We start from the raw sequence: 26,796 nt of genomic DNA on the forward strand, positions 1-26,796 counted from the left end.
CACAAAGTACATATTCCATGGCATAGCGAGTGCGAGACGGCTGGCCACCCATGCATCTCCCGGCCTCCCTCCACAGACCTGCATCCCCGCGGAATCAGGCAGGTCGATATGTCGTGGCAGTCGGAGAGGGGGCCGGCCTGGTAGCCCTCACCGGGTTCGACCTGCTCGTCATTGCGCGGGGGGACTCGGTTACTATCACCAAGGTCCTGCATGGAGGCTGCCTCGGGTGTCCTGTACTGGCTCGGACAAAAGCTTGTATCTCCACGTCGACGAGCATTGCGGCATATATTGATGGAGGATGACGACATAGCCCCCGGCGACGGTTGTAGAACTTCGCTGCCTGCTCTTCACAGCAAGACCATACTCGCTTGATCCGGGCAACCCAGGCTGCCCGTCCCCTCAAGCTTAGCACATTCGTGGGTTGAGAAATGCTACTCGAGAGGGAAGGTCGTCCATGCGCTGCATAGAGACGTGTGCGGGATCTGCAGGCGGCCGGTACCCCAGGGCCCAGCCCAGATGCCAGCTTGCACGAACACCAGGACAATTTGATATCCTGGGCGAGAGAAGGATCGCCCTGGTACCGAGGGCAATCGGCGCGATGCCGATGTGTTTTGCTGCCGGCTCCTTCCTGCTTGCGGGGCGGGCAAGCATGTCGAGGTTTTGGGTTCCACAGACACGGGCGTTCCTGACGCTCACAGCCGCAAGAGGTGTCAACGGTTGTGTCATGCAGGTCGGCTTGCGTGAGAGGAGACTGGCCACGGTCAGGCCTAGACCGGCATTTGAACAGCAGAGCTGGGCCTTCTGCACACTTCGGTTTCAGCCTTTAGCGGCGTGGGCAAAATCCCAAGATGGTTAACTTGTCGCAGCACGGCGGTTGCCTAGAAGGAATGTTCCGCGCACAACTGTGGCACAGACCAGACGGTCACACCCACTTCGTCTTCAGCGCGCTCCTCTAACAGACGCTTGCAAATTGCAATTCCCTCTGCCAACTTGGTACAAGGGCTGAAGCCGGGGGATTCTCAGGACCGCGGTAGCTCCATCGCGGTCACCTTTTGAAGTAAATGGTTGGGGGGTTGCTTCGGACGCGAGGTCACACGGACCATAGGACGCATCATCGCCACGCCGTGGATGCAAATGTTCAAAACACATCTCCAATGCCCACAAGGTCGATCTCGAGGTTACCGCAATAGCCAGGACTGCCCGACGCTGTACCCAGTTGTCGGACAGAGATCTACATCCGCTGTAGATGGCTCGAGAGCTAGGCGTGCATTGTGACACTTGCACCGGGGCCGCTAATAACATCCAAGACATTGAGAGGCTGGTGTCAGTTGACAAAATGCTATTTCTTGAACAGATGCTGCACGATCCCGTAGAACGGGTGAGATGTGTGTAACGTCCGTCTCCCATGCGTATGATGCTGACAACGATGGGGAACTCTTGACGTATGTGTTGTTTGGTCTGGCCCACATTGACCACCATCTTGGGGCAATGAGATTTCATATTGGTTCTCCGTATTGACTGGCCTGGACTACTTAAAAGCAAGTCCCCCAGATAGCCACTCGGTAAGTGATTCGCGGTGCAAGATATGCAAAATGATGCCCCCGACACTAAAAGGAAGCAAGGAACCAGAAACTGAGGGCCCCTAAAGCCAGCCAGGGCACAACAAAAGGAGAATGTCATACCGGTCTCTGTGCGGCCGACATCTGTCATTCGACTGCTTCAGTAGGGATTGAAAACGATGTGACAGGCCGCTGTCGTTGAGAAATTTGTGTATCGGGGGCTCCAAGATGTGCGTCGCAAGGTCTCGCCTGAGACAAGGAAAGCTCACGAGACACCTCTGAAAAACTATGGGGCGACCCATTGTGCTCACACACCGGCGTAGCCCTTCAGCCTTTTCCAGCAAGTCCCGCCCAGACTTGTCAACAAGCTGGGGTGACACGGAATGATGTTGCCTCTCTCCCAAATTGAAAACTGGTTGGACAGGCTGAAGAGTGGCTGCCCTACCCGTCAAACAACCCGTCTGCATCGAATGGACCTGTACCACCACTTAGCAAGACGAGATGTGTGAAACCATATCGCTTTGCCAACACTTTCCCAGGTAAAAGTGCCGAAGCTAGCCCATCGAAGCACACGGGAGGCTCGGAAGGGGGGCTCAAATGACGGTACGAAGCGTTGCGCGCGCGGGATGTCATGCACTCGGCACTCCCTAGGCGCGCCGCCCATTGCCCAGTTTCTTGAACAGAATGTGAGCCAAGATTCGGCACCATGCAGCACTGCTTGCCTAGCCGCGTTCAGCTCCTTCCAGGACTAAGTTCCTGCGCGAGGCAGTATCGCTTGACGTGAAAGATCGAGCCTTGCTCGTCTGGCCTCCGCGAGAAACCCGTTTACCGAGCCTCAGATCCACAACCGTATCCCACCTTCCAACTTTGGAAACGCGCCCGCTGTTGCAAGCTACCGTGGGGGCGCCAGAGCACTGGAGTCGAGGCGCTCGAGGCGCTTCTGGGTGCTTTGCAGAATGTCATGGTGAGAAGTGCACGATCTTGGGCGGCAACCGAATGACGTCTAAGAACGTGTTGAATCCCAAGCCTCGCCTACAGCCTCGTCGTAGTGGCGTAGGCGAATGACTGGTCGCCCGCGTCCAATCGCGCGCTCCGTCGCGGTCCTGAAGGTGGATGGTACTTTTAATCTAGGAGTGGCGCATGGCTCGTGTGCCTAGCAAAATGAGGGCAGCAGCAGTGTCGTTCGCTGGAAGCGCAGGACGATCCTCTAATCGCAATTTATGAACAGGCATGTATGGCTGAGCGTGACCTGCTGGAATGTTGTGCAATCTTTGGGGCGTCCGCCTGATGCTGATCATAGAAGTAGGCGGCAGAACTCGGCGAGCAGTGAAGTCAAATCCACGCAACCGATTGGTGGAATACCGCTCACAAAGCTTGACTAACTTTAGCATAGCTTGCAGATTGCAACGTTCCATCGCCGAACCCCTTGATATCTGTTGGCGAATCATGGTTCCAGCTACTGTGTAGTTCTGCAGTCTGCTGTGTCTTGGCGACAGCGAAAGTCCAGTGTTTTCGAGGCGCTGCTCTCCTGGAGCCAGAAGATCGTCTGGAATTATCCTGAAGAAGACCATTGTCCTGGCGTATTTTTGGTTGCACAGGATTGGTCTGGATTTCGTGCAGACGCGGTCTAGATGGCGCGAATCCGCCACAGGTGTCACAGCAGCAGCGGAGAAGATCTCGTGTTGCGGTGCCCCACGCCATGGCGACCAGGGTTGCTCTGACAGGTGCCGCGGCCTTGTAAAAAAAAAAAAAAAGGTAAAATACAAGTACCGCACTCCCGGCCGAAAGAAGCTGGCGGCCCGACTCGGAAAGGGGCCAGCAGGATACTGTGGGAGAGGCGGGAACATGGGACCAGGTTGTCCAATCCAAACTTAGAAATAGCCGCAGCTCTAGGATCATGTCTCTGGCGTCTCCCAGGCTGTCTGGGGGGAAGCCTCCGTCCAGTTTGATGAGTTCTTGATAGAAGTGACGCACAGCTCGTCACCAGTCACGAGCGTGCGGGAACAGGGCGCGGTCGGGGCCCGTAATTGCTGGTCTGCTTGACACACAGGATGGATTTCAGCACAGCTGAAGTGGATTGGTGGTGTGCATCATCACCCGCAGCCACTAGAACGGGATGGCGCCGTACTGAGGGCAGTTTCCGCCAAAGAGGGTGTGAAGCAACCTTCTACGCAGTCTTCGCTGCTTCTAGCGCGCGAGGCGAAGCATTTCCGGCCGGTTGAACCCCGAAGCAGGTTGGCTGTCCTGATTGAGCGAGGAAGACGGAGGGAAATAGACCAGGAGAGGACGAGTGCTGCCGCGTCCCATGCTGGCCGGCTGGGCCGGCACTGCGAAGCTGAGGTTGGACACGGCGGGATTGATGCGGGCAGGTATGGGGTTATCTGTACCCGGCAAGAATTATGGAGTGATCCATCAGTGCCCAGACCAACGACACGGGCATGAGTCTCAGTTCAGCCAGTCGACTTGCGGTCAGGTTGAACGAAGTGCAGTTCAATCGGTGTCAGCACGCCGGTCACGCGTGCGTCTATGGCGGCAGCATGCGCCATGACCCAAGGTGAGGGAAGCGGTGGGCAGGACAAGGCGCTGAGGAGGCTGTGGGTCTCGTGAGCGGGGTGGGAGGCTGGAGCAATATATTCCTGTCTGGTAGAGGGCCGTCAAGAGTCGTGACGGTGCAGGAAGCCCGGGCTGAAGCAGCCGGTGTGGTGGCAGGTATTTCGTAATAGGATTAGGTGCTGGCAATGAGTGAATCGTAGAGATAAATGGCGAATTCGGTGGCCGAGATGGTATCGTGTAAAACTGGTGTGACAGGATGGAGCAGCGCGGGGGAACCAGAAATTGGGCCATACCAGAGGCCGAGACTGTGGCACGACAAGTCGACAGCAGGTAGGCCAGGCATGTGAGACTGGAGACAGGTAGCGCCGGGATGAGGTGCTTGAGAATTAAGGTTCTACTCATCTCGTGTGCGATGCCAACCTTTACCTGACAGTTGGATCCATCACCAAACAGGCTGACGAGACTGGACGAGACTGTCCCACAGCAGTGATCAGAGCCCGAAGACATAGTCTAATGGAGTTGCTGCTGCTTGTTGCTGCTGAGGCTTGACCAGGATAATAAGTCGCGGCATGTCGAGGAACCTGCAGGAGAGCATGTACCCAGATGGAGTGCACGCCGGATAGTACTTTCCCCTCATGCCTAAGATACGGGGTGGACAATGTACCACCTCGAGTACGGTACATCGAGGCATGCACTACTTCTGCACGTCGAAGCCCCGCCGTCCGTGCATCCTGTGAGCGGCTCGCTCCTTCCTTCGTCTGTCTGCTGGGCTTGCACCTGCTGGGCAAATGCAGCTGTGCTCGTTGCTCCGCGTCTGTGGAGCGAGAGGAAGCCACCCCACCCAGGTACGACCTGCCTGCATTCTGCACCCTTCCTTGCCCATCCCACAACCTGCTACCCCATCCCGACTACATGTCATCACTTTCTTGTCAACTCCTCTCGTCCCTCTCCCTCTCCTCTCGACTCCTCTCGCTGTTTCGTCCCCGGCACCCCTGCCTGACCACCCAGGGCACACCACCACAACGCTCATTATGTCCGGCGACACCACGGTGGGCAGTGTCTAGGGCCGTCCGCCGCCCGCCTGCAATGCGTTTCGTCGGCAACCTGCCCTGTTCAATCCCCGTCTCCGCCGACACTCTGGTCCTTGTCGATGATTGGCGTTTGGCCTTGGGCCTCGAGGCTGAAATCATGGTTCGGACGACGAACGGGCTTATTAGCTCGGCCTGCCAAGAATACGGGACAGAGCATCACATCTGACGGACTTTCAGGAACCCAATTTGCAAGCATCTGCTATCTCTGGATACAAGGTAGCGGGGACCAATGGGGCCACGATGGATCATCCCGCGACCTGTGTGAGGAACAACGGCAACGCTGCGAGGCTAAATCATACCTGCCCCCTCTGTGGAGAAATCGGTCGGGCTCTCGAACCCCCCTGCCCGCCTCACAGCCGAGGCTGACGGCCAAACCCCAGGTCCCGTCGTCTCCACTGTCGTATTTTAATACACTTGTAATTCAGCGACAGTGGCCTGCCCGCCCTCGAGACCCAGCACCCCAGGCGCCTCGTCAAGTCGGTGCTCAAGCCTCACGCCCGGCTGCCGTATCATTGCAGGCCAGGCTGTGGGCTGAGGTGGAGCCTGGGCGGGACGGCTCTGCTGTACGTGCCAGGGGGTCCCGCGGTTCGACTCGCGATCGCTCACCCACGGAGTCCGGCGTTGAAATAGAGTAGACTACAAGGTTAACTGGGCAGGGTCTTGTGAGGACCATGATCGGCACTTAGCATTTTCGCTAGCTTCCGGGGCGCTTTACCCATTACTGATCGAATCGCGAATCATTCCCCCGCTTTTACCTTTCACAATTGGCACAACACGAGATGTTCAGCATGCACAAAGGTTCCCGACGGTACAGGGCGCTGCCCTGCAGCAGACAACAGTTGACCAGATTTGCCCAGACGCCAGCCAGTTTGCTTCAACCAGAACGCCCCGTCGGGCTGGCGGCCACTTCGGGCCTAGTCGCATCGGAGGAAGGCAGGGGAGGGGTGCCGCCATTCGCCTTTCAAACAGAGTCGTACCGAGTTAGCTTGACTCGATGCCAACGCCAGCGGCACTGATCAAGCCGGCGCGGGTGCAACGGCCGCGATTGAGAATGAAGCCGTCTTCTGGAAGCCATCGAACATTCTTGGCGGGCGTCTACCCGCACACTTCGACCAGTGCCTGTTCAACAGGAGGAGGGGGCCACCGCCCCTCACCGACGCCGAATGAGGCTATGCGTCCTTGACTTGATGGGCACTTGACCATTAGATGTCTGATCACGAACTCTGTAAACCAAGTTGATACTTTCCCATGTGCCAGAAATTGAGTTTCGGATCTGTGAAGCGGTACTCGCAGATGTGCATGCAACCAGCAAGGTTGCCTGCCTGCAGTTCGTCGCAGGTCCTACCGATCAGTGCTCCAAAAGCTTGCGGCCTGTCATCTCGGGGCTCGATATCGGATGACTATCTCAGTGACAGCGGAAGCGAATGCGACCCAGTTCAGTCAGGTTACAAGAGATAAAAGTCCGAACCGAAACTGTACTGTATGCCTCAGCGGGGCTCTGAAGGCTTAAGACTCCGTCGCCTTAAGATTTGGCATACCTCTCCTCAGCTCGAGAACAACAGGGCAACTGTCCCTCGCTTGAAACTCTGCTAGAGGATTGTTACCAGCGTGGCAGACTGCCAACCAGGTATGCACGACGACATCACTGTGTGGGAGTCCGCTCTGCCTCGTGTTCCTCTGTCTCACTTGGTGAGCTCACCGATGCACAAGGCACTGATGGTGGCAGCACCTTCAGAGCCCCAACGGCGTGCCTCGACATCATGGGCAGACAGGCAGATGAAGACACCCACCCTCTGGATCCACTGAAGAAGAAAAGATTGACGGCTGGTCGGTACTCTTATCCGGGTGTGTCGACTCGTGGAATCGAGATCCACAACACATGGGCATTGTCATTAACGGCGATAAGCGATAGGGTTTGTGTGCAGTGTATTGTCCTGCCCACAAGGCCCGGTCGGTGGCGGCGAGAGTCCGACTAAATCCTGGCAGATGATGATGACGACAAATCGGCCCCAGATGTTGCCTCCTATGGAGAAGGTTGCCAACCATCACAGCCCATCTAGCATGGAACAGGCGGTTTAACTGGTAGTAGTAGCTTTGCCAGACAGCACGACCTGGCAACCGCGGCATAGTATCATGTGAGCAGAGCTACAGGGTGAAATTAGGGAGCAAAGGTCCAAGGAGCTGCACGACCAGTCTCGTTGCGAGTGTGCAGGTGCCCTTGGGCCGGCCGACTCACGCAGTTCCTGGACATTGAGACCCCGGCCTGGCTGGTGGGCGACCTCCAAACGGTCTCTGGGCCGGGCTGCCTCTGGTAGGCTACCAAGGTCAAGGTTGATTTGACCCCTTTCTAGCCTCCGTCTGCCTCGCATTTGCATTGTAATTTGCCCCAGGGACAAGTGCGCAGATCTCAAGCTATCACCTCATCTCATGGCGCCCAATGTTCAAGACGCAGAGCAGACTGTCTTCGAGTCCTGAGGTCGTACCCCCGGACCGCGAGGCAGAACGACAGCGAATAATCCCGAGGAACCGTCCATCAACTAATCTAACTCGATTAGCTTTTCACCCCACTCGACAGTCTGACAGTCTGTATTTCGTCCGAACCTCAAAGAGTCCCCTTTGGGGGCCCTGGGCGCTACTGGCAGTGCCCCAATCAGTGTCTGACAACCTCACCCTCCCGCGCCAATGTCGGCGTTGGCCTCTGTCTCTGCCGCAGGGATGCATCGCACCTTCTTCCCCTCTGGCTGCACATCAACAGGGACCTCGGCCTGTTCCATTGGTGCGAGTCGAGATGCAGGAGGAGTTGGACGCAGGTGCTGGTCGATTGGAGCAGTGCCCTGGCTGCCCGACCCCTGTGCCCACGGAGGCACCACCGCGTTCAATGTCCCCTAACCTAAATCGACAGCCCCACTCCGAAGTACCTGCGTACCGACGGCATGCCCCTGTTTGCAGGTGCTCGCGCAGGACATCCTTGCTGCCCTTCAACGCTCGTCACCCCCAGGGTTGCGGCCACGGTTGCAGGGGTGGCCGCGGGCGCCTCCTGATCAGTGGCTTGTGAATCTGCCCTCGCGCTCTCTCCACTTCGCTTGCAGCAAAGCCCATCCTCCGGCATCTCCCTGGATTACCATGAAGCCCGCTGCCCTCTTGCTGCTGCCAGCTTCGTCCTCCTGCTCGGAATGCTTTGAGGGGAAGCCAGCAACACCCTACTTGCTGCTGACAGCCTCCTTCAAGCAAAGACATGCTGACTTATAATCAGCACCAGTTGTCTGCCTGCGGCCACCTGCTGGTGGGAAGTGATCCTCTTCGGTGTCTTTGCACTAGGACATGGAGACGAGGCGCATGCAAGCACATCCCCCGTGAGGTAGCCCTCTGTCGCTCTTCCATTGTTCACTGTCCAGTCGCAAGTGCGAGATGGCAACCAGGGCTCCTGGCCAGCCCCCCATCATCTCAGGTGTCCGCAAAACCTTGGAACCCACACACACACCTTTGATCTCTTAGCCTTTTCGCCTCCCGACTACCCTCACAGATGAACCCCTGCCTGATAAGTGACCCATGTTGTACCCCCAGGTAACCTCCCGGGATGTGGTCCACAATGGATGCGGTTGATGTACAACAGGCAGGGCCCTCTCCACGGTCGAGATGCCTTATTACCGGCCGATGGACCTCCATCTATGCTTCACTGCCCTCTGGCCGACCTCGTTATATCCCACCTCACCTTGTCCTTCCCTATTCCAGCACAAGTCTGTTGTGGCAAGCTTTTCCATATTACTTTCGATTTATCCTCACCAGTCAACATCTACCGGTGACATATACCACTTCCTCACCCTCATCTCAGCCGCATCTGCATTTCTTCTAGACTTCCCAAGAAAAGGAAGCCCTGCAACCTGTAATCGTCCACCATTTCTATATACCTCTGTGTTGTTTGAGGGCTTGTGAATCATGACTGTTCCTCTACCTACTCCGTCGAACCCCAAGGCCGATGCCGCCGCTGTGCGGAAACGAAGAAGACGTGCTCCGGCTGGTGGCGCCGCCGATGACTGCTTCACCTGCACCAAGAGGAGCGTCAAGTGCGATCGGAGGAGGCCATACTGCTCGCAGTGCCTGGAAGTGGGAAACGAGTGTTCTGGATATAAAACTCAATTGACCTGGGGTGTTGGTGTGGCGAGCCGGGGGAAACTTCGCGGGCTTTCTCTACCAGTAGCCAAGTCGCCTCCTGTCAACCCAGTCAAGAAAGGTTCACCTGCACGAGCCCGAGCAAACTCGACTTTGATCAATGGGCAAGAACACGGCCTTGCCGCTAATGCTGGTCACTGGAACGAACCCGAAGAACTTTCGCCACGAAGCACCCGCAGCGATCTTGTCGATGGCCCGGCGGATCCTCGTTATCCTGCTTCCATGCCAGCAACACCTTTTCACAGCTACGACTTCTCCAAGATCTGCCATGCCGAACCAACGCCGCCCTTACCGGCAGGTCCTGCCCATTGGCACAACATGCCATTCTCGGCGAGCCTCCCCAGAGACGGCCCCCGTTTTCCCAAGCTGGGACCCATTCTAGCCCACGGTCCCCCCGAGCCTCTATCCGCCTCCATCGATTCTCTGAGCGAGGCAGACTATCTATCGCCCCTCAGCCACACCTTTTCCAGGGATGACCTGCCTTTTGTCACCAGTCCGCCGCACATATACGCTGAGAGCTACAACAGCGCGAATTCGCCTATTCCGCAGAGCCCGATCTCGTCAGTGATGATGGATCACCAGCACCATCGGGCGCCTACATCGTGTCCCAGCCTTGTGTACGCTCCATCCGAGCCTAGTTCAAGCCTCCACTCGCACATGGATGGTTTTGAGGCTCACATTAGCAACCGTCTGATGGAGTACGAACCACTTGGTGAGATATTATTCGCGTCACAATTCGCCTTTTAAACTCAGCGGGACTAATGCCCACATTTTCAGCAACCCCTGGGTTGGATGCATACAGCACCAGCGCCCAGTCTGAAAGGCACTTCTGGGGGAAGACGGAGGAGGATAGCGCGCCCTCTCACGTGGTTCAGGAGCATTCACTCCCTTGGCCGTCCGTACTCGATCAGCCCGTCCTGCCCGTCAGCCCTGATCTTATCGCCAAAATGCCATTTTTCATGGACTACTATGAGAACACCATGTGCCCGGGTATGGTGTTTATAGATGGCCCTTCGAACCCCTTTCGGGAACACATTCTATCACTGGCCGCTTCCAGTCGAAGCCTGCAGCACGCTATCTGTGCGCTCGCCGCCTGCAACCTGCGGATGAAAAGAAAATTAAGCCTTGCCAATGGACAGGATGGGAAGCGTCACAGTCTACCTGGTCCTGTTCCAGATCTCCGAACGGATGAACGGACCTTGTCAGAGGAATACCAGCACCGGAACCTCGCAGTCCATCTCCTCAACGAGCAGCTCAATGACGCGACGAAGGCAAGAGGCGATGCTGTCCTGGCCACAATACTGATGCTGTGTCATTATCGCATGGCGGAATCGGGTATTGCGAAATTCCATACCCAGTTTGCCGGAGTGAAGAAGATCCTTGGCATGAGACGGTCTTGCCCCTTCCCCCCATCACGCGATTCGGCATGGATGGAAGCCCTCTTCACCTACTTTGACGCCATCTCAGCCAGCATCAATGACCGAGAGGCACAACTGAACACCTCGTTCTACGGCGTTATGCCAGACGCGCAGTTACTTCCACCGGGCGCAGAGAATTTCGTTGGCTGTGACCGAGAGCTCTTCAAGACAATAATCAAGCTTGGGAGACTGAACCTACTCTCGCAGCACCGTGAGGTCCAGAGTCTTTTTGGCAGTGCTACCGCGCGTGGCTTACCATCACGTCCGGATTCGCCTCTGGAGTCACCGATTGGTCACATATATAAGCCTCAGCACCAGTTTAGCTCGGACATGCTTGGGAAGTCTCAGCCGCGATTTGATGGCAATGGCTTCAGCACGACCCTGGACGAAGACCAAATACTCATGTCTAGCCTCTCATCCTCAGCGGCCTACGATGACCACCGGTCGACGTTCTGGCGCGAGTGGAAGGACGCTCGCATCGCCTTGCAGTCCTGGGAATTCGACGCTCAAGGGGTTCTTGCTTCACAACCCGCTGGTCTCACAGCAACTCACGCACAAGTCCGTGACTTGGGTTCCCTGTCTGAGGCATTCCGCTACGCAGCACTTCTCTACACGGAGCGCCTGGCGAGTCCGAGCGTGCCCAGCGCGCACAACAACTTCCGCAATTTGGTCAGCCAGGTGGTCTACTACGCCACGTCACTCGAGGCCGGGTCCTCTGCAGAGAAATTCCTCCTGTGGCCTCTGTTCGTGGCTGGGTCCGAGTGTGTCAACGAGACGCAGCAGGGAATTGTTCGCTCCAAGTGCCGTGAGATTATGGCGCGCTCGGGCTACATGAACAACCTTGCAGCTTTGGACGTGCTGGAGAGAATCTGGGCGGGCGAGGGCAGGGAACAGCAACATGATGGCAAGCTCATGATGAGGAGAGGCCCGTTTAGCTGGACGCGATGTATCGGTGGCCCAGGAGTTGAGGTTGAGTGGATCATGTTCTAAACCTTGTTTACACTGGATTTTGCCTTCCCTGGTGGGGAACGAACGCTACTGCACACAGCATGGATGATGGTTCAAACACTTTGGGGGGCCCAGGGAACTGGAGGCCCATGCGGTCTGGGGCCAAAGAGGAAAAGGGACACTGGGACTGGCCCCTTATCACGACGACGAATGAGACTCATGGCTCTCACGTATTTACGTTAAGCACTTGTATAATTAGCTAGCTGGATTGCTCATAGCACACGAACACGGTGCTATTGGAAGCGGGAGAGGTGGCTTCGTCTGTTGGGCCTCTGGCATATCTAGCACTCGAATGGAGACACACGATGGAGACCATCAATATTCCTGTACCGTGTTACAGGTCCCCCAAACTGTTGAGTGATCGCCATGGACTTGGTCCTCTGTGACCATGTCCGGTATGGACCGGGGCGCGTTCTAGATCGCGGCGGTTTTGTCTTGTGGCTTCGGACACCACCACCACCCTGTCTAGCACGTCGGTCCTCCGAGACGTGTGTCTGCGAACGCATCGTCATCATTTTGACTTTGTGTCAGAGGACGACTGGGTGCTGGATGCATTACACCTCTCGACGGTCACGCCAAGCCCCTGCAACGGGAAGCTTCTTGTACCCAGTCCTGTTTCTGCCCTCGTCCGAACCCACCACACATTATCGTTTTAAACAAGCAGCCTGCTTAATCACACATTTAATCCGCATGGTTTACGCTTATAAAGTGGGGAAGACAGGCCGAGGTACCTTGTAACATGTCAAAAGGATTATGTCTGACGTGCTGGTTTCCCGATATGTCCTGTCTCCATGACAGTGACCCGGTCGTCCAGGCCAGGCAGGCCTGTGGTGCCCGCCGTACCCGGGCCGAAAAATACGCCATGTCCAATTGGACCCCGTCGTCACCTCCACCTCAGCAGCGATGTGCTATGTAGCATGTAATGTGGTACCGCAGGGAGCGGGTCTCGAGGAGCGGGTCTCGAGGAGCGGGTCTCGAGGAGCGGGCCTCTGCCATTGATTACCTCTGACAGGGAGATTAGCAAAGGGAGGCGGCAGGGAGGGGGAGGGGAGTGAAAAAGCATGTAGTGTCAACTGGCATCCCGTAATGGCTGATACTCGAACGAGGCGGTGCAACAACAGGCGGCGGCACACTTAGAGCAAGACGCTCGAAAAGGCGCCATGGCTACCCTATACTATGACTATACTGGCGAGTACGCCCGAGAGTGCAACCCACCCCTTTTTCATTCGAGCGCGGCAGAACCCCTGGTCGTTTCTGCCCTGTAGATCCGGACGGTCATTGATGCCGCGGTTCATGCCGGCCCGGGGCATTTGTCGACAGAGCAGAATAGTATCTGAATACCTGCCACCGTGTAATATCTAGTCTACCAGGCTATTTCTGACACACAAGCGCGCCGCTGGGCCGAGCAACGCGAAGGGTAAACAGGGTAAACAGGTGGCTAGGTAGAAAGAAAGAGGAATGAAGAAGTATTTTCTGGCGGGGTGGAGGGAGGGGGAAACGCAGCAAACATGGTCGAAGTGCAGGACGGGCTTGGCCATTTGTCAAGGCTGCGGTACGACAATTTTGACCCGCGATGTTTAAACCGTCGATTCCCGCACCACCCACGCGATTTAGTGCCCATTAAAGGGCAGTCATCCTCCTTCAGCGCACAGGGGGAATGAATGCAAAGGCCTGGTCGCCTGGTCGCCAACACAACAAGCAAGCAGGCAATGCAAGTGTCACCACCACCCACCCACGTCTCCCGCCTTATCTGCGCCCCCCACCCGACGGATTGCTTCTGGAAGAGCGGGAAGGGCTTCCATCTGGTGCTGGGCAAGCCCCCTCCAAGACCCGTCCGGCGCAGGCACTCTGCCCGGCCGAGGCCCTGATTGGGCGGGCGCCTGCACCACAGCACCACAGCACCACACACCCGTCTTACTTGCCGCATGCCGGCTCTGATGCCGTCGTCACCTTGACCGGCGCGACACCAACACACACCCACACACCCACACATCACGCCAGCGCAAGCCACCATCACCACCACCTCCTCCTCCCAACCTGGGAAACCCACCCCCACACGCCGGGGTCTCGATGCCTTCTAGAAGCCAGGCCCCAGCACAGCGCGGGACACACGATACGATGCGATATCAAACTGCGTTCCAGAACGGCCTTCCTACACCGGAAAGGCCTGGCCGGAGCAGCCACACTTCTCCCATGGTTCCATCGTGCTTCTAGCGCTGTTGGGTAATACCAACCAGTGTGTGTGTGATTTCCCAGCCTGCCAGCGCAGTAGTCTGGCAGTCTGGGTCCCTCACTCAACGCGTCCCCGCTCCTCCCTCCTTCATTTAGCGCCCTCGATTGACTGTCGTTGCTGCGTTGCTGTCAGCCTTTTGCTGGTGTGGGCACTGCAAGAGAAGCTGGCTAGAAGCACCGGCATGTGGCGCTAGAAACAGCTGCACACCCAATTCAGGGTGGCCCAGGGAGACAAGCGCGACCTGCAAGGCGGGGGGGGGGGGGAAGGGGGTCATGCCTGGCTGCCTGGTCATGATGGCTTCAAGCCAGACCAGGAGGCAGAGAGACTTGCACTGAATGCCCACTACATCATCTTTCTCTCACGGACCACACACACCAGACTCCACACACACACACACGTACTGTACACACGTACACACACGCGTACACACACACGCGTATATACCTATGCACTTGCACTTACAACACGCACAGGCACACCCTATAATACAACTGAGGGGAAGTAGGCTATGGACAAGGGGATCAAAGGGAAACAGGGGCTCACCATCCCGAGGTCGATGACAAACAGGGTCGCAACAGCCCAGCCAACACTCCGCTAGGCTTCGGTTCCTGATGATCTCGTGAGCCCCAGCACCTCAAGCCTCACAGTGCCTGGCGCAGGGGCCCAGGCCCGCCCACGACCTCTCACGAGCACATGTGACAATGGCTTCCCACACTTTTCCCCCCATGGCCCAGACTCGGCGGCCATCTCAGGACCTCGCTGTTTGCTGCCTCTTCTCCAGCATTGTGGTTCTGGTGTGTCATGTCTTTATACGCCTCGTAGAACGGGACCTGAGGAACGAGAGGCGTCACTGCAGAGACCCCCGCGAGGTTGGGGGGCCACGCCAACCGACACCACCAACAATATCACAAGCCGCCAGAGACGCGAGCTGACCGCATCCTGCAGGAGGCAGGAAGCTTCTCATAACCCCAGCCAGGCTAATGACAACAACTTCTTTAGGCTGTTTCCATTAGGTCAGGATCATGGTGGCTGGCAGGTGTCAACAGATCGGATCTTGTCATGGTCCCAGTCCGCAATGACAGGCATGGCAAGATGGATCCCCGATTGCTGGCGGTCCTAACCGACCGAGGCCTAAGTCTAAACGCCCAGCAGACGCTTCATGACGGACGGGGGCATGGAACATGGATGGAGGGGAGAGATCAGGAACCACAAGGCCACCCAGGGACGATGCTTGCCATGTACTCGCAGGTACCCAGCCTGCCAGCCTGCCAGGCCCCTTCACAAAAACACCCCGGCGAGGGTGGAGGTGGTAGGGAACAAGGCACGAGAACCATGGGTCAGGCCCAGCACCTCTGCTGCAAGCAACAGAGTTGGGAAAAGAACGACAAGACCGTTCGTTGCTGCTAGTTTTCGGTCGCTTTCGCCTACTGCTCGACCCGCTCGCTGCTCGACATGCCCTGCAAGCGCCGCACGCACTCCTCGACAGCCGGGCTGCCATACCAGGGGGCTGGCTGGCTGGAGGGGTTTGTGCCGCCGCCCTAACGCGGATTTGGACATCACCTCCGGGGCCCGCCAAGGCATGAAATGGTGACCCGCGGGGTCCTTTCACCTCCGCGTCCCCCTACTACACTACAACTGTGGCATACCGAGTGCCTGTGCCTCACCAGCGCCGGCAGCTACCCAGGAGCAGCACGCTAGTTCGCCGTGCTGGCCCCGTCGGCTTTTTACCTTGCTCGGTGAGGGTCCCTCCTTGCTCGCATCCCGTCCGAACCCCTTCGGGCGAGAACTTGCATCGGTGGTGGGGGGGGAGGGGAGGAAGGCTTTCACGACTACACGCGTGCTGTGTAAACGTGTTTCGCTCTCCCTCGAGCAGCTCTCCGGAGACAATTGTAAAGTGGGCTCCTGTGGTGCGCAGCGCAGTCGACAGAGCCGATTATATGGCCCGGGACCTCTAGAGGGTAGCATGTCAGAGAGTAAAGTACGCTGTCGTCAAAAATACCGAGGCGTGTAAGAATGCCGGCGGTACAACAGCCGCACTCCGTTGCGGACACCGGCGGTCTCCGGGCCCGCAAATTTACGCTTTTTCCAGGCCGAAACTCAAAATTACGCATGGATCCTACGGAGTGTGCCGGCCGAGGACCTTGCCTCCAACTAAGCCTCCGCGCACATGCATCGCTGCCAAAAGTCCAACAGGCTCCACAGGCAGGTGTGGATATCTGCCAGGGCCGAACTGACAGTCCGGCCGCGAGTCGGTCCCGCGCTGGGGCCTAAAGTGTAAAATACAGTTCCGTTGGTCGTGGAGCTTTAGATCAGAGATGGCGTCATTGCTACCTCTGCGAAATATTCTGGTGGAAGAAGTGCGGATTTTCCTCACTCACATACACCTTTGTCTTTTTCAAGAGACTTTGAATGATATTAGAATAGCTGCTCTACTGTATCTTAGAGGCTGAATTAAATTCCTGTGTGACTAAGTAAGTTGCTGAGATCTGATATCACATGCAACTTAAAGTGCTGCGGGTATCACGATGAGGTGATGATTGTGATTGGCAAACTTCTCAGTCAGTCAAGTCTTTTCTGACTGCAAAGCTGTTGTTACATGCGATTATACAGAAAATGGAGACCATTAAAACTAGTCTGTTAATTAAAACGTTTCTAGTAACGGTCTGCGAAACATCAATGATATGTTGGAAAAAGAAATGTACTCCTCCTATGTCAACCGTGACACCACACCAGCAGCCTCATAGAGGTTTGTGTTCTCTATCCGTGTAATCATAGAGCTATACACGGTCCCTTTTTGCAGTGGTAAACTATTCTTGAAAACCTAGGTTTTCCCTTTTTCCTTGTTTTTCTTAAAAGAAAAAGAAAAGAAAAGAAAATACCAATAACAGTATAAGAGGAAATACTTAGTAGGCATGTAGCCTCAGCCTCATGCTAGGACTCGGCTCAGTACCTAGGTACAGACTCCCCTAAGTGGTTTTGTTTGTAATCCCCATGCATATAAAATGTATGCGGCACCTTCATACAATGGTAAACGCTCCAGACTTGGCGTTTAAAACCCACATGATGTCTATAACAGTGGTTAAAATACGATAGGTGAGACTTTCTTCTAAGCTTTCTAGAGATTATGTGTACAAGAAATATCCATAACGATCAAATTGATGAGTACAACACTCTGGCGCCTACTACCGCTCGCAAACGATAATAGCCCGTTGTTCCACCCACCCTACAATCTTCTTACTGAGTTCAAAGCAAGACTTAATAACTTGGTTATCACTGGTCATATCCGCGCGGGTGCTACAGCTATGTGCCGTCTCACCACACCACAGCGCACCAGCATTTCCTTTGCCGTCATTCTTGTACTCACACACACCATCCTGCGTCTTGACCTCAACATTGGAACGTGCCGTGTGGGAACTGCGGCATTCTCAGCCCCACGGACTTGTCGGCGGGGGCCTCAGCGACCGGGATCGGGTCGACCTGGCACTGCGAGGCTGTTCCGTAGGGGACCGAGAAGAAGAGCCATTTCGTCCTGTCGTAGAAGTCGGCATCGTTCGGTATCCCGTGTCGGCTGTTCTCGAGGACGATGTTGAGGGCTTTGGCAGGGCCCGACTCCTCCTCGCCGTCGCCCTCGTCCTCGCCGGGCTCGTCCCCCCTTGGTGCGACGTAGGCGTCCGGGATGCCATAGAGAGCCTCAAAGAATTTCAGGCTTGCGTACCATGCGTATGTGTCGGCTGGAAAGAGATTCCGGGTCTCAGCAAGACGTCTTGGAAAGGATTGATACTCTTTAGGGGGCTGCTCACCATTCAAGTGCGTACGAGCACTCCCGGGTGCTGCCTGAAACTCTCTCCCATCCGCTGCACCCAATAAATGCCGTAGACTTCGTCCTTCCGAATCGCCTCTTCGTTGAAAATCTGATCTTTAATTGTGACTATAGTCTGGATCAGTAGATCTCATGAGCGATGATATTCAAGCCAGATCGCTTACCCTCATTTTGCCCTTCTATCGAGGAAAGATGTGTCAGTGCATGAAGAAGCATATGGGCTTTGCCAGTCATGCCAAGCGGGTGGTCGTTGAGATGAGTTTCGATCGCGAGAAGATGCTCCTACCCAGGGGCAAAGAATGGCGGCCACATTACGATTGTGCCATAACTCGGTCCAGTTGAAAAGGCATAGCCACCGATAGGCTTGTTCGATGTGATCGTGTCATTTTTGCAGTATACCTGCTCCTTCTCTGTCCTGTGCGGTTGGGATAGATCCTGGCAGGATATGCGAATCTTGCCTGTTGTTTTCGATATGTACAGATCCATGATGTCGCCGAAGACCGCTGATTGATGCTCATCAGCATTGAAATTTGATAAAACGAATAGGGTAGAAAGGTAACAGAGAAAACAAATCGAAAAGGGGGGGGGGTGTGGGGAGTGACGGTTTAGTACTGTGTATCGAGTCAATACCATCCTCTCACTGCGCAGCATCTTCCCCCCATATTCTTTGCTACAGTTCGCCAGCCGGGTTGAATACCTGTGATGACGGCACCCGAAACAGTTCTATACCGTCCCACCATGCCCTGATAAGATGATTCTTTTGGCTGAGGGGAAAGGAGTGCCATTTGGGTCGGATATCGTGACTGTTCCCCCTTGGCTGCCTCCGCTGCTGCTGCCGGTCTGGCCTCTGTTGGGGAGATCAATCTCTGTGTCACCCGCCCCTATATCATCAGGTCTGAGAATAGCTTATCAATATCTGTGGTGGATCACTTGTCTCCAGATCTGGGCAAGGTACGGGCCATTAGGGAATGAGGGAGACGAAAGACATACTGTTCCTGGAAGTCGATGGACCAAACCATGGTGTCTCCAAAGCACATACTATCAGCAAATTCCTTCTTCTTTGCAAACGTCTTTTCATCATCATAGCCTATCCATTGGTCGTCCCGCGTGAGTTGCTTCATCATTGAGTCGGCTAGGTATTCAGGCTGAATGTTGAGTTCCTTGGCCCGCCTCTTGATCTAAGCGAGTGACATTACACCGGGTGAGTTGGTGCACTCCGCTGGCTTGCTTGCACCGAGGAAGTGACATCCGAGCGAGTTGCAGCTAGGGTCATCGAGAGTGTAGCCTCGTCCGTACATGGCCAAGCCAAAATTTATCTTTTTAAGGTCCAGACTGTCGAACCACCATGGGATAGTGTTGTTGTGAATCACCCGGATGTCCGCCTGGCCTCGAACTATCTTTCCGAGACTTTTCACGTCAGAATTCCATGAGCCATACAGGTCTGAATAAAGCCTTGGGTGGTCAGCAAAATTTGGAATGACAGCAGGGATCATTCTCCTCGATTACTCCCTAAGGACTGGAAGGGAGCATGGTATCGCACGGATATTCAGCACTCACCGTAAACCATGAATCCGAAGAAGTCAACATACGGCTCCATAGCCTTCGCGTCGAACCAGCGTAAGTACCAACAGTCAGGAGCCAGAGTCAAGCTGATACCGTCGCGATTACCGTAGGACGCACGCATTTCACAAAGCAGCTGAGCGAAGTTTCCTGTGTCAGAAAGCTTTTTCCCATCTCTTGTTGGGTCTCCAAGGTACTCCCAGTCTAGGTCAACCCCTTGGAAGCCGTAACGCTTTGTCACAAATGTCAGCCCTCATTTACACAATCCACCAGTCCAAGCAGGGATTTTAGAGCGAGCTTACTTCATATATTCTTCGACAGAATTAATGAAGGTTGCCAGGCAGCTCATGGTGACTGTTTCTTGACTTTTGGTTCCTGATACTCTGGCTGGGTTGAAGAGGTGATAGAAAGACGAGGTAAGATTGAATTTTGGACTCTGGATATTTTGAAGATAGGATCGAGTTGAGAGAATAATTGTTCCAGGAAGATGACAAGTAACTTACAGTCGGAAAGTGCTGGAAACTTTGGACCCATATCATCAGCGATCTGTTCACAATTGGACTTATTAAGTTGCAAGACTATGAGAAAACATCTTTTGAAAGGAATTTGTTGGGAATTGAATCATATTCCGTCCATGTTCATAACCAGTCTACCATATCAGATACAGCAAGTAGCCCTGTTCTACTTGAAAATGAATCAACCACGAGACAAGCTACCTAGGCAAGTATCCAGGTGTTTATGGATAAAGGATTGGCTTGATGTGCACCCACGAGGAAGACAATTACTGGCCATCCGAGTCCGAAGGATACAGAGTTGCCACTAAGTGGTTAGGATGGCACTAAATCAGTCGGAAGGAATTACCCCGTATTAGGAATCCCGTCAGCTTACCCTTGGGTACAGTATCATGGCCACCAAGACACTGGAGGTAAGCCTAAGTAAAGAAAACCTCAGCCTCAATCTTACCAATCTTGTATTTAATAGTATTCCTGTTCGTGGTCCCAACCAGTTCGAAACCCCATCAAGTCCATCACCAACTCGACATCATTCACTGCAGAGTATTCAACATGGCTGGTACTCTACCAGAGCGTGCAATCCGAGTGCTAGGCGATCCTTGGCACCACCTACCGCCATCCTACCGAACGCCAGCCATCCTCACGTCTTGCGCGGCCCTTGTGATAATCACGCCGTTCGCCTGGAGAAAGCTTACATACAAACCAGAGTTGCCCCCTCGGACCCCAAAAGACTACCAATATCGACTGCACACCATAGCCCAAGAGGGATCCGCCTCCTTCACGCTCCCTGATGACAGGAAGATTGGGTACGCACAATACGGGAATCCCAATGGGAAGCCGATCATATCTCTACACGGAATCCTCGGCTCAAGGCTTGAGAGCGCCCTCCTCGATGCGGACGCTAAAGCTCTCGGAGCAAGGATCATCGCCATCGAGCGGCCGGGCATCGGCTTGAGCTCGCCAGACCCGAGGCCACTCAAGGAGAGGAGAGTGCTTGATCACGCCCATGACGTCGAAGCTCTCGCAGAATATCTCCAGCTGGACGATTACGCTGTGCTCGGAACCTCCGGAGGGGGCCCCTACGCCCTGGCCTGTGCCCACTCCCTGCCGTCGTCTGCCTCCAAGCCGAGCCTTCGTGCCGTTGCAATAGTGACGGGTCAGGGCCTTCCGGATATGAGCCAGGCGTGGCCGGCGCCCGTGGTATTCCTGAACAAGCACTTGGATCTCCGCTGGGCCATGAGGTGGATTTTCGCCCGTTCCCCCGCATGGCAGCCGCATCTTTCGGATGAGGAGAAAATGGAAGCCTTGCGACAGAGTTTTGACCTCAAGAAAGCCCATCCGGCGGACGCCGGGACAGCCAGACGAGAGGACTACCCGGACATGGTGCGGCTGTTTCTCTGCTCCGCGCGTGAGGCTGTGGCTCAAGGCTGGGACGGCTTCCTGGACGAGACGCAGGTTTTATCCAAAGAGCCTGGGTTCCGCGTGGAGGACACGCGTGCAGACTTGCCGGTGCAGATTTGGTGCGGGACAGATGACACCAACGTGTCGCCCAAGGTCGGCGAGGAGATTGTCCAGAGGCTTAGGGCTGGTGGTAACTCGAAGGCGGAGCTGCACATGATGGCAGGTGAGACGCATGGAAGTACGCAGGTAAAATACCGAAGAGAGGTCTTGAAAGATCTGCTGAGAGCTATGGAGTCCTAGACTGGGGCAGTGAGATGAAGAAACGTCTCCCCTCTTTCTGTATATTGTAATGATCTCAATACTGGCTGCTACGAGCTGTGTGATATGCAACTACTCCTCTAATTGTTGGATGTCTGTCAGGCTACATGGAATCGAGCTCTATACCACCATGGACCTTTTGCTGTAGGATGCAGCCCCACTTCCATTCAATTCATGTGGTTAATATCACAGCTTGTACATTTACCCTTGTTGTGAGAGGAGTGTTGTTCTGCACTGATGTTTTCGAAGGGAGATTGCAAGCCCTTGAGAAACAGACAGTGAAAATAGAGATATAGGCCTTTGTGAGATAACAGCTAGCTAGGAAACAACAATCCACAGCCCAGGGTCCTAGGCTCCACTAGGATACCTAGGTAGCAAGATGCCGTTCAATGTTGCCTATGAGACGAGTGCTTGTCATTGGCGAAGGTAAAAAAAGGGCTCAAGTTCCGGTCTCAACAGTTCTTGACATGGCTCTAAGAAAGGGACGATGTTTAATTATCTAGGCACAAATCTGATGTGAAATGTTCAGTACTTGCTGCCGTGTAAGTCCGCTGCAGCTTCTCTACTTACAAGTGGGTCTCCCAGCCAGGTATTGCTGGGACCCTTGGCTGCGGGTTCACATTGAAGTACGCAGCTAAGATAAGATAAGATAAGAAGGCCTATCGCCCTCAAAAATTCCGGAGCGAAACCCAACCAGTAGCAGCAACTTCGACTGTAATTTAGCCATTCAATCCAGGTTCAACGACAAAAGTCTCTATCTTTTTACAGATTTTAAAAACCGCCAAAATGGGTCGAGATCTTCAGAAACGCAAGAACAGGTCATCGAGACCGACAATTAGACAGCCAAACAAGCTCAAGAAGTCTCTCAACCCCCTGGGCAACAGCCTGATCGCAAAAAACTGGTAAGCACCCGAAAACACTGCGCCAGTGCTGGAGGAGCCACCCTCCAGACAGGCCCCCAGGACCACACCTAACCCAGAGGACGCACAGGAACAAGAAAGAAACCCTCTCGCAAAATTACCGCCGCCTCGGTCTCACAGCAAAACTCGGCAAGGCCACCGGTGGCGTTGACCCCGCGACAAAAGTATCAGCGCCCAACGGCGGCGCCCAGGACCCCCTCGCCGTGACGCCGAACAGCGGCACGGGGGCTGCGTTCCGGAGCGTCAAGGTCGAGCGCGACGCAGACGGCAAGATCGTGCGGGTCCTGCGCAAGGACAACCCGCTCAACGACCCCCTGAACGAGATCGAGTCCGACGGCGACGACGAGGGAAACACCAACGAGGAGGAAGAGAGCGCAGGGACCGAGAAGAAATCTGTGGACGGCGAGACAAAGGTGGTGGACCTGCTCGAGGCCGAGGCGAGCCGGCCCACTGAGGCGCACAAGCGGCACCAGTCGCAGCAGGAGCGGGAGTGGCTCGCCAGGCTGGTTGCGCGGCACGGGGACGACACGGCGGCCATGGCGAGGGACCTCAGGCTGAATCCCATGCAGCAGACCGCGGCCAACATCAACAAGAGGCTGAAGATCTACAAGGCCAATCAGCAGAATTGAGAGGATGGACATCCCGGGCGTTTCTCTCTGTTATAGGGAGTAAGGGTAATTCTTGCTTCGCCTCTGGAACGTCAGCCCGTGAGCGGATCGACAGGGGACTGAAAGATTCGGACGCTACGTCCGCTACAATCCGCACCATGTCTCAAGCCGGTGTGGTAGCTGAGAGATCATGAACCTTGTGGGCCGAGAATCCTGGGTTATCAAGTTGGGCTCCACCACCTGCTATGTGCTGAAGGAGAACTCAAAAGCTGCTCGTTCGGGAACAGAATCGAACGAGGCTGTTTTTCAGAGGAATTTGTCACGCGGCCCGGCAGCCGGCTGAGATAGACACATCGCCTCGCGAGGGTGAGCTGGCGTATGCTACGCCATGTATGGCCCAGTCAACGGAGCGAATCGTGTATCACAAAATCAGTCCTGGCGTTTGGCGTATGCAACAAAGGTGCGAGCTTTGGAAATTATGCATTGAGATTGGAGCATAAATAAATATCGGTCTATTTGCAGTCAGAAAGCCACCGGTATCTGTGAACGCTGTCTAAGTATCGAAGTAGTGGAGATGTGAGCTTGAGTATTATCCGTCACCATTTCTGTTTCGGTCGGGCCGCAGCAACGTGGAGGGCGAGGGTGCTCGAGACCAAGCTCTATGATGCCAGACATAACATTGGTCAACAATCTCAGCTGCACACACACACACACACACACACACACACACAGTCGTTTTGATGTAGGCAGATTTGTTGACGTTCTGCAATTTGCCCGTGCCATCGGCACGAGACCCCGCCTCGGCTCCTACAATGCCTTAATGTGTATCGACATGATATAACCAGCATTAGTTACATCAAACAGTAAAGTCAAGAACGCCTCCAACACCATCACAATGTGTTGTTCCAGGGTGTCTGGTTCCCTGTCAGTTGTACAAGCAATAGACAGCTTTTTCCCTGCGCCAGTCATGACAATTCCATGATCGTCTATCCTTCAATTCAAGTCATTGGGCGGGCGGACCGGCAGACCAAAAAAAATCCAACTGTGCTCATTCCTCATTCCCGAACTAAATGACTTTTCATTACATGTCCGCCTTGTGGGCAAACGTTGAAACAGCCCCTGAGTGCCAGCACGCCATCTCGCTGATCCATCGAGACAGGCCACATTCGGCCGGGCTGGCAGGATGATTTACTGCACTCTGCTGTAGTCTGCCGAAGGGAAGGCAACGGGCCTGTCGTCGTCGTAGTCGGCAGGCCCGGCAGGGGGCGGCGCGTACATGTGGCCAGCAGGGGGTGCGGGAGAGGTGTGGGTGTTGTACTCGCCGTGGTGGTCAAAGGGCGGGTTGTGGACGGCAGCTGCACCGCCGTACGAGGTGTCGGCGGTGTAAGGGTTGATGTCATGGGCATCGTGGCGGGTGGAGCTCGTGCCCATGCCGCCACCATAGGGGGAGGCGTTGAACTCTGGCTCGTCATCCTGGTCGTTCATGCCCACGGGGGCATATGCCTCCTCGTCGACGGGGGCGGTGGAGAAAGCAGCCTTATCTGGGTCAATGCTGTTTGTGCGGGGGCCGCGGGAGGTCTCGTAACCTGGCAGGACGCCGTTGAAGTTGTAGTATCGGTGCGTGGCCACCGAGAGCAGGGTGGAGAGGGCCCAGAAGAGACTGATATGCAAAAGTCTGGTTAGTTTTGGCGGTCTTCCAAAATCGGTGGAACACTGGGCCGAGTTTGACTTACGTGTTGAAGACACCCAGACCAACGATTGCCTTGCTGGGCCCGCAGGCGGTACCACAGTCGTTGGCTGTGTTGTAGGCAGCTTGCGTAGCAAACGCAGACAGCCAGAGGACGGTATAGATGAAATCAAAAACAAGCATTGCCTTGGGGTCGGCTATTCTCCTTGCGCGAGGATAACGCGGGGCCATAATCAGGTATATCCATACTGGGACGCTCAAGAAGCACTAGATAAGGAGCGGGATATTAGCATCCGCTGGTTGTAACGAGGCCGAGGGTACAGGGCCGAGAACAGGGCAGACTCACGACTCCAAAGGTCCATCCATTGTTGCCGTTGATATCACCGCCTTTGAAGACGATGATCTCGAGAACCCAGATGGTGACAGATAGGACAATCTGGATGATGTGGACGATCAGCTTGTAGAGGGGTATCTTCTCGTGGTCGAATTCGAGGCCCATCTTCACTGTGGTCGTCGGCAGCGAGCTCAGTCGGGCGTATCAAAGAAAGTATTCGATATTGTATGGTGAAGGGGGCAGCTGCAAAAGCGTAGCTGTCTCTGTACGGTGGGTGACCTGGTGGTTGGTGTCTGGTCGGCAGGGGAACCAGAACCACTGCAAGCGGTCTAGACGAGCCTAGCGCAAGTCACGAACCCAGGGGGTGCCGACAAGTTGAAAAATGCAGCGGCAGGTGGCTCGCAAAGACTCTCGGCTTGGCAGGGGCCAAAAAGCGCAGCGGTGGTGATGAAGTAGACGCAAAGAGTGGCGAGAAGGCGTCACGATATGCAAAAGGGGATGCAGTTGTCAACGAGCGTCGACGTCTGTCGAGTCGGGCAGTTTCGTTCCAAAGCTGACGTTGAGGAAGGAAAACGGTGGGTGGGATGGGGGTCAAAGTACGGGAAGGGGGCACGCAAGGTCAAAGAGGCAGAAAAGGAAGGGGCAGGGAAGAGCAGGGAAGGCATGGCAAAAGAGGCCAGCTGAGGCCAAGCCTCGACCGTCTGTCCCCTCGACCCTTCGACCTGCCTTGTACTTTGGCTGCTACCTGCTCCGTCCTCGTGGCACGGCACTGCCAGCTACGGAGTACTACAGAGTCAGGGAGTACACTGGCTTGACTGGACAGCACGCAGCAGAGCAACGCAGAGCAACGCAAAGCAACGCAAAGCAACGCAACGAGACTCGGGCCTCCTCCTCCTCCTCCACCTTGCTGCTCCTCCTCCTATCGACCCAGCCTCTCGACCAGCCAAGCCACACTGGAGCGAGCGAGACCGCAGGAAAAACCACGCAGCCACAATGGGACCCATTATTCCAAGGTTCCCGGCACACGAGGCCGTGCTGACTGGACCGCCCTGCAGGGAATTAAGCGGGCCACGCCCGACCCAGACTCAAATGACCCAATCAACTTGACACCAGTCTGCGGCAATGACCATTACCTGCAGGGCGCATCATCATTCGCCAGGTCGCACTATAGCTCATATTAAGTGGATAGGGTTTTTTAAATCCTAAATATATATTTTTAAGTATATACTACTTTATATTTAAACTTTAAGTAATTATATTATTTAAATTTAATATAAAATATATTTAATAAATAAAAAGATTAAAATATTTTTTTATTTATTTTTTTTAAAGTTATTATTAACTTTAAGGTTTTTTTATTCCTTTAAATAATTCTTTTAAATATAGTTTATTTATTAATTAACTTTAATATATTTAAAAAAAAATCTTTATTATTATTAAAAGATTAATTAAAAATTTTATATAATAAATAAAATAAAAACTTTTAAAATTATTTTTAATTTTAATTTTTTTTTATTTTTATTTTATTAAAAATATTAAAAACTATTATTTTTTTCTTCTTTTTTAAAAATATTAATTATAAAATAAATAACTTTAATAAAAGT

At 54.5% G+C, this 26,796-nt stretch overlaps 5 protein-coding genes across 5 annotated transcripts; 3 read left to right on the plus strand and 2 right to left on the minus strand.

The window, feature by feature from the left end:
* The first annotated feature begins 8,036 nt into the window (after nucleotides 1–8,036).
* Nucleotides 8,037–13,185, plus strand: KVR01_010195 (uncharacterized protein). The gene is made up of 2 exons (XM_044790867.1): nucleotides 8,037–10,085; nucleotides 10,151–13,185. Exons 1-2 carry the CDS (start codon nucleotides 9,140–9,142, stop codon nucleotides 11,779–11,781), a joined length of 2,577 nt encoding a protein of 858 aa, XP_044640354.1. The 5' UTR covers nucleotides 8,037–9,139; the 3' UTR covers nucleotides 11,782–13,185.
* Nucleotides 13,186–17,419: 4,234 nt separating this feature from the next.
* On the minus strand, nucleotides 17,420–18,973 carry KVR01_010280 (uncharacterized protein; the record flags this gene model as incomplete). The annotated part of the gene is made up of 6 exons (XM_044783270.1): nucleotides 17,420–17,763; nucleotides 18,017–18,134; nucleotides 18,168–18,267; nucleotides 18,527–18,609; nucleotides 18,657–18,747; nucleotides 18,843–18,973. The coding sequence occupies 6 exons, from the start codon at nucleotides 18,971–18,973 to the stop codon at nucleotides 17,420–17,422; spliced, it is 867 nt and encodes a 288-aa protein (XP_044640439.1).
* Nucleotides 18,974–20,372: 1,399 nt separating this feature from the next.
* KVR01_010673 (uncharacterized protein) lies at nucleotides 20,373–21,761 on the plus strand. The gene has a single exon (XM_044781369.1). It carries the CDS (start codon nucleotides 20,477–20,479, stop codon nucleotides 21,623–21,625), a length of 1,149 nt encoding a protein of 382 aa, XP_044640832.1. The 5' UTR covers nucleotides 20,373–20,476; the 3' UTR covers nucleotides 21,626–21,761.
* A 604-nt stretch (nucleotides 21,762–22,365) lies between these two features.
* Nucleotides 22,366–23,946, plus strand: KVR01_010470 (uncharacterized protein). The gene is made up of 2 exons (XM_044793144.1): nucleotides 22,366–22,545; nucleotides 22,634–23,946. Exons 1-2 carry the CDS (start codon nucleotides 22,430–22,432, stop codon nucleotides 23,190–23,192), a joined length of 675 nt encoding a protein of 224 aa, XP_044640629.1. The 5' UTR covers nucleotides 22,366–22,429; the 3' UTR covers nucleotides 23,193–23,946.
* KVR01_010565 (uncharacterized protein) lies at nucleotides 23,929–26,374 on the minus strand. The gene is made up of 3 exons (XM_044783652.1): nucleotides 25,205–26,374; nucleotides 24,905–25,125; nucleotides 23,929–24,831 (listed from the first exon to the last, which is right to left on the minus strand). Exons 1-3 carry the CDS (start codon nucleotides 25,355–25,357, stop codon nucleotides 24,360–24,362), a joined length of 846 nt encoding a protein of 281 aa, XP_044640724.1. The 5' UTR covers nucleotides 25,358–26,374; the 3' UTR covers nucleotides 23,929–24,359.
* Between the last annotated feature and the right edge of the window lie 422 nt (nucleotides 26,375–26,796).

Source organism: Diaporthe batatas (assembly GCF_019321695.1).
Source record: "Diaporthe batatas strain CRI 302-4 chromosome Unknown Contig00013, whole genome shotgun sequence".
NCBI classification, from domain to species: Eukaryota; Fungi; Ascomycota; class Sordariomycetes; order Diaporthales; family Diaporthaceae; genus Diaporthe; species Diaporthe batatas.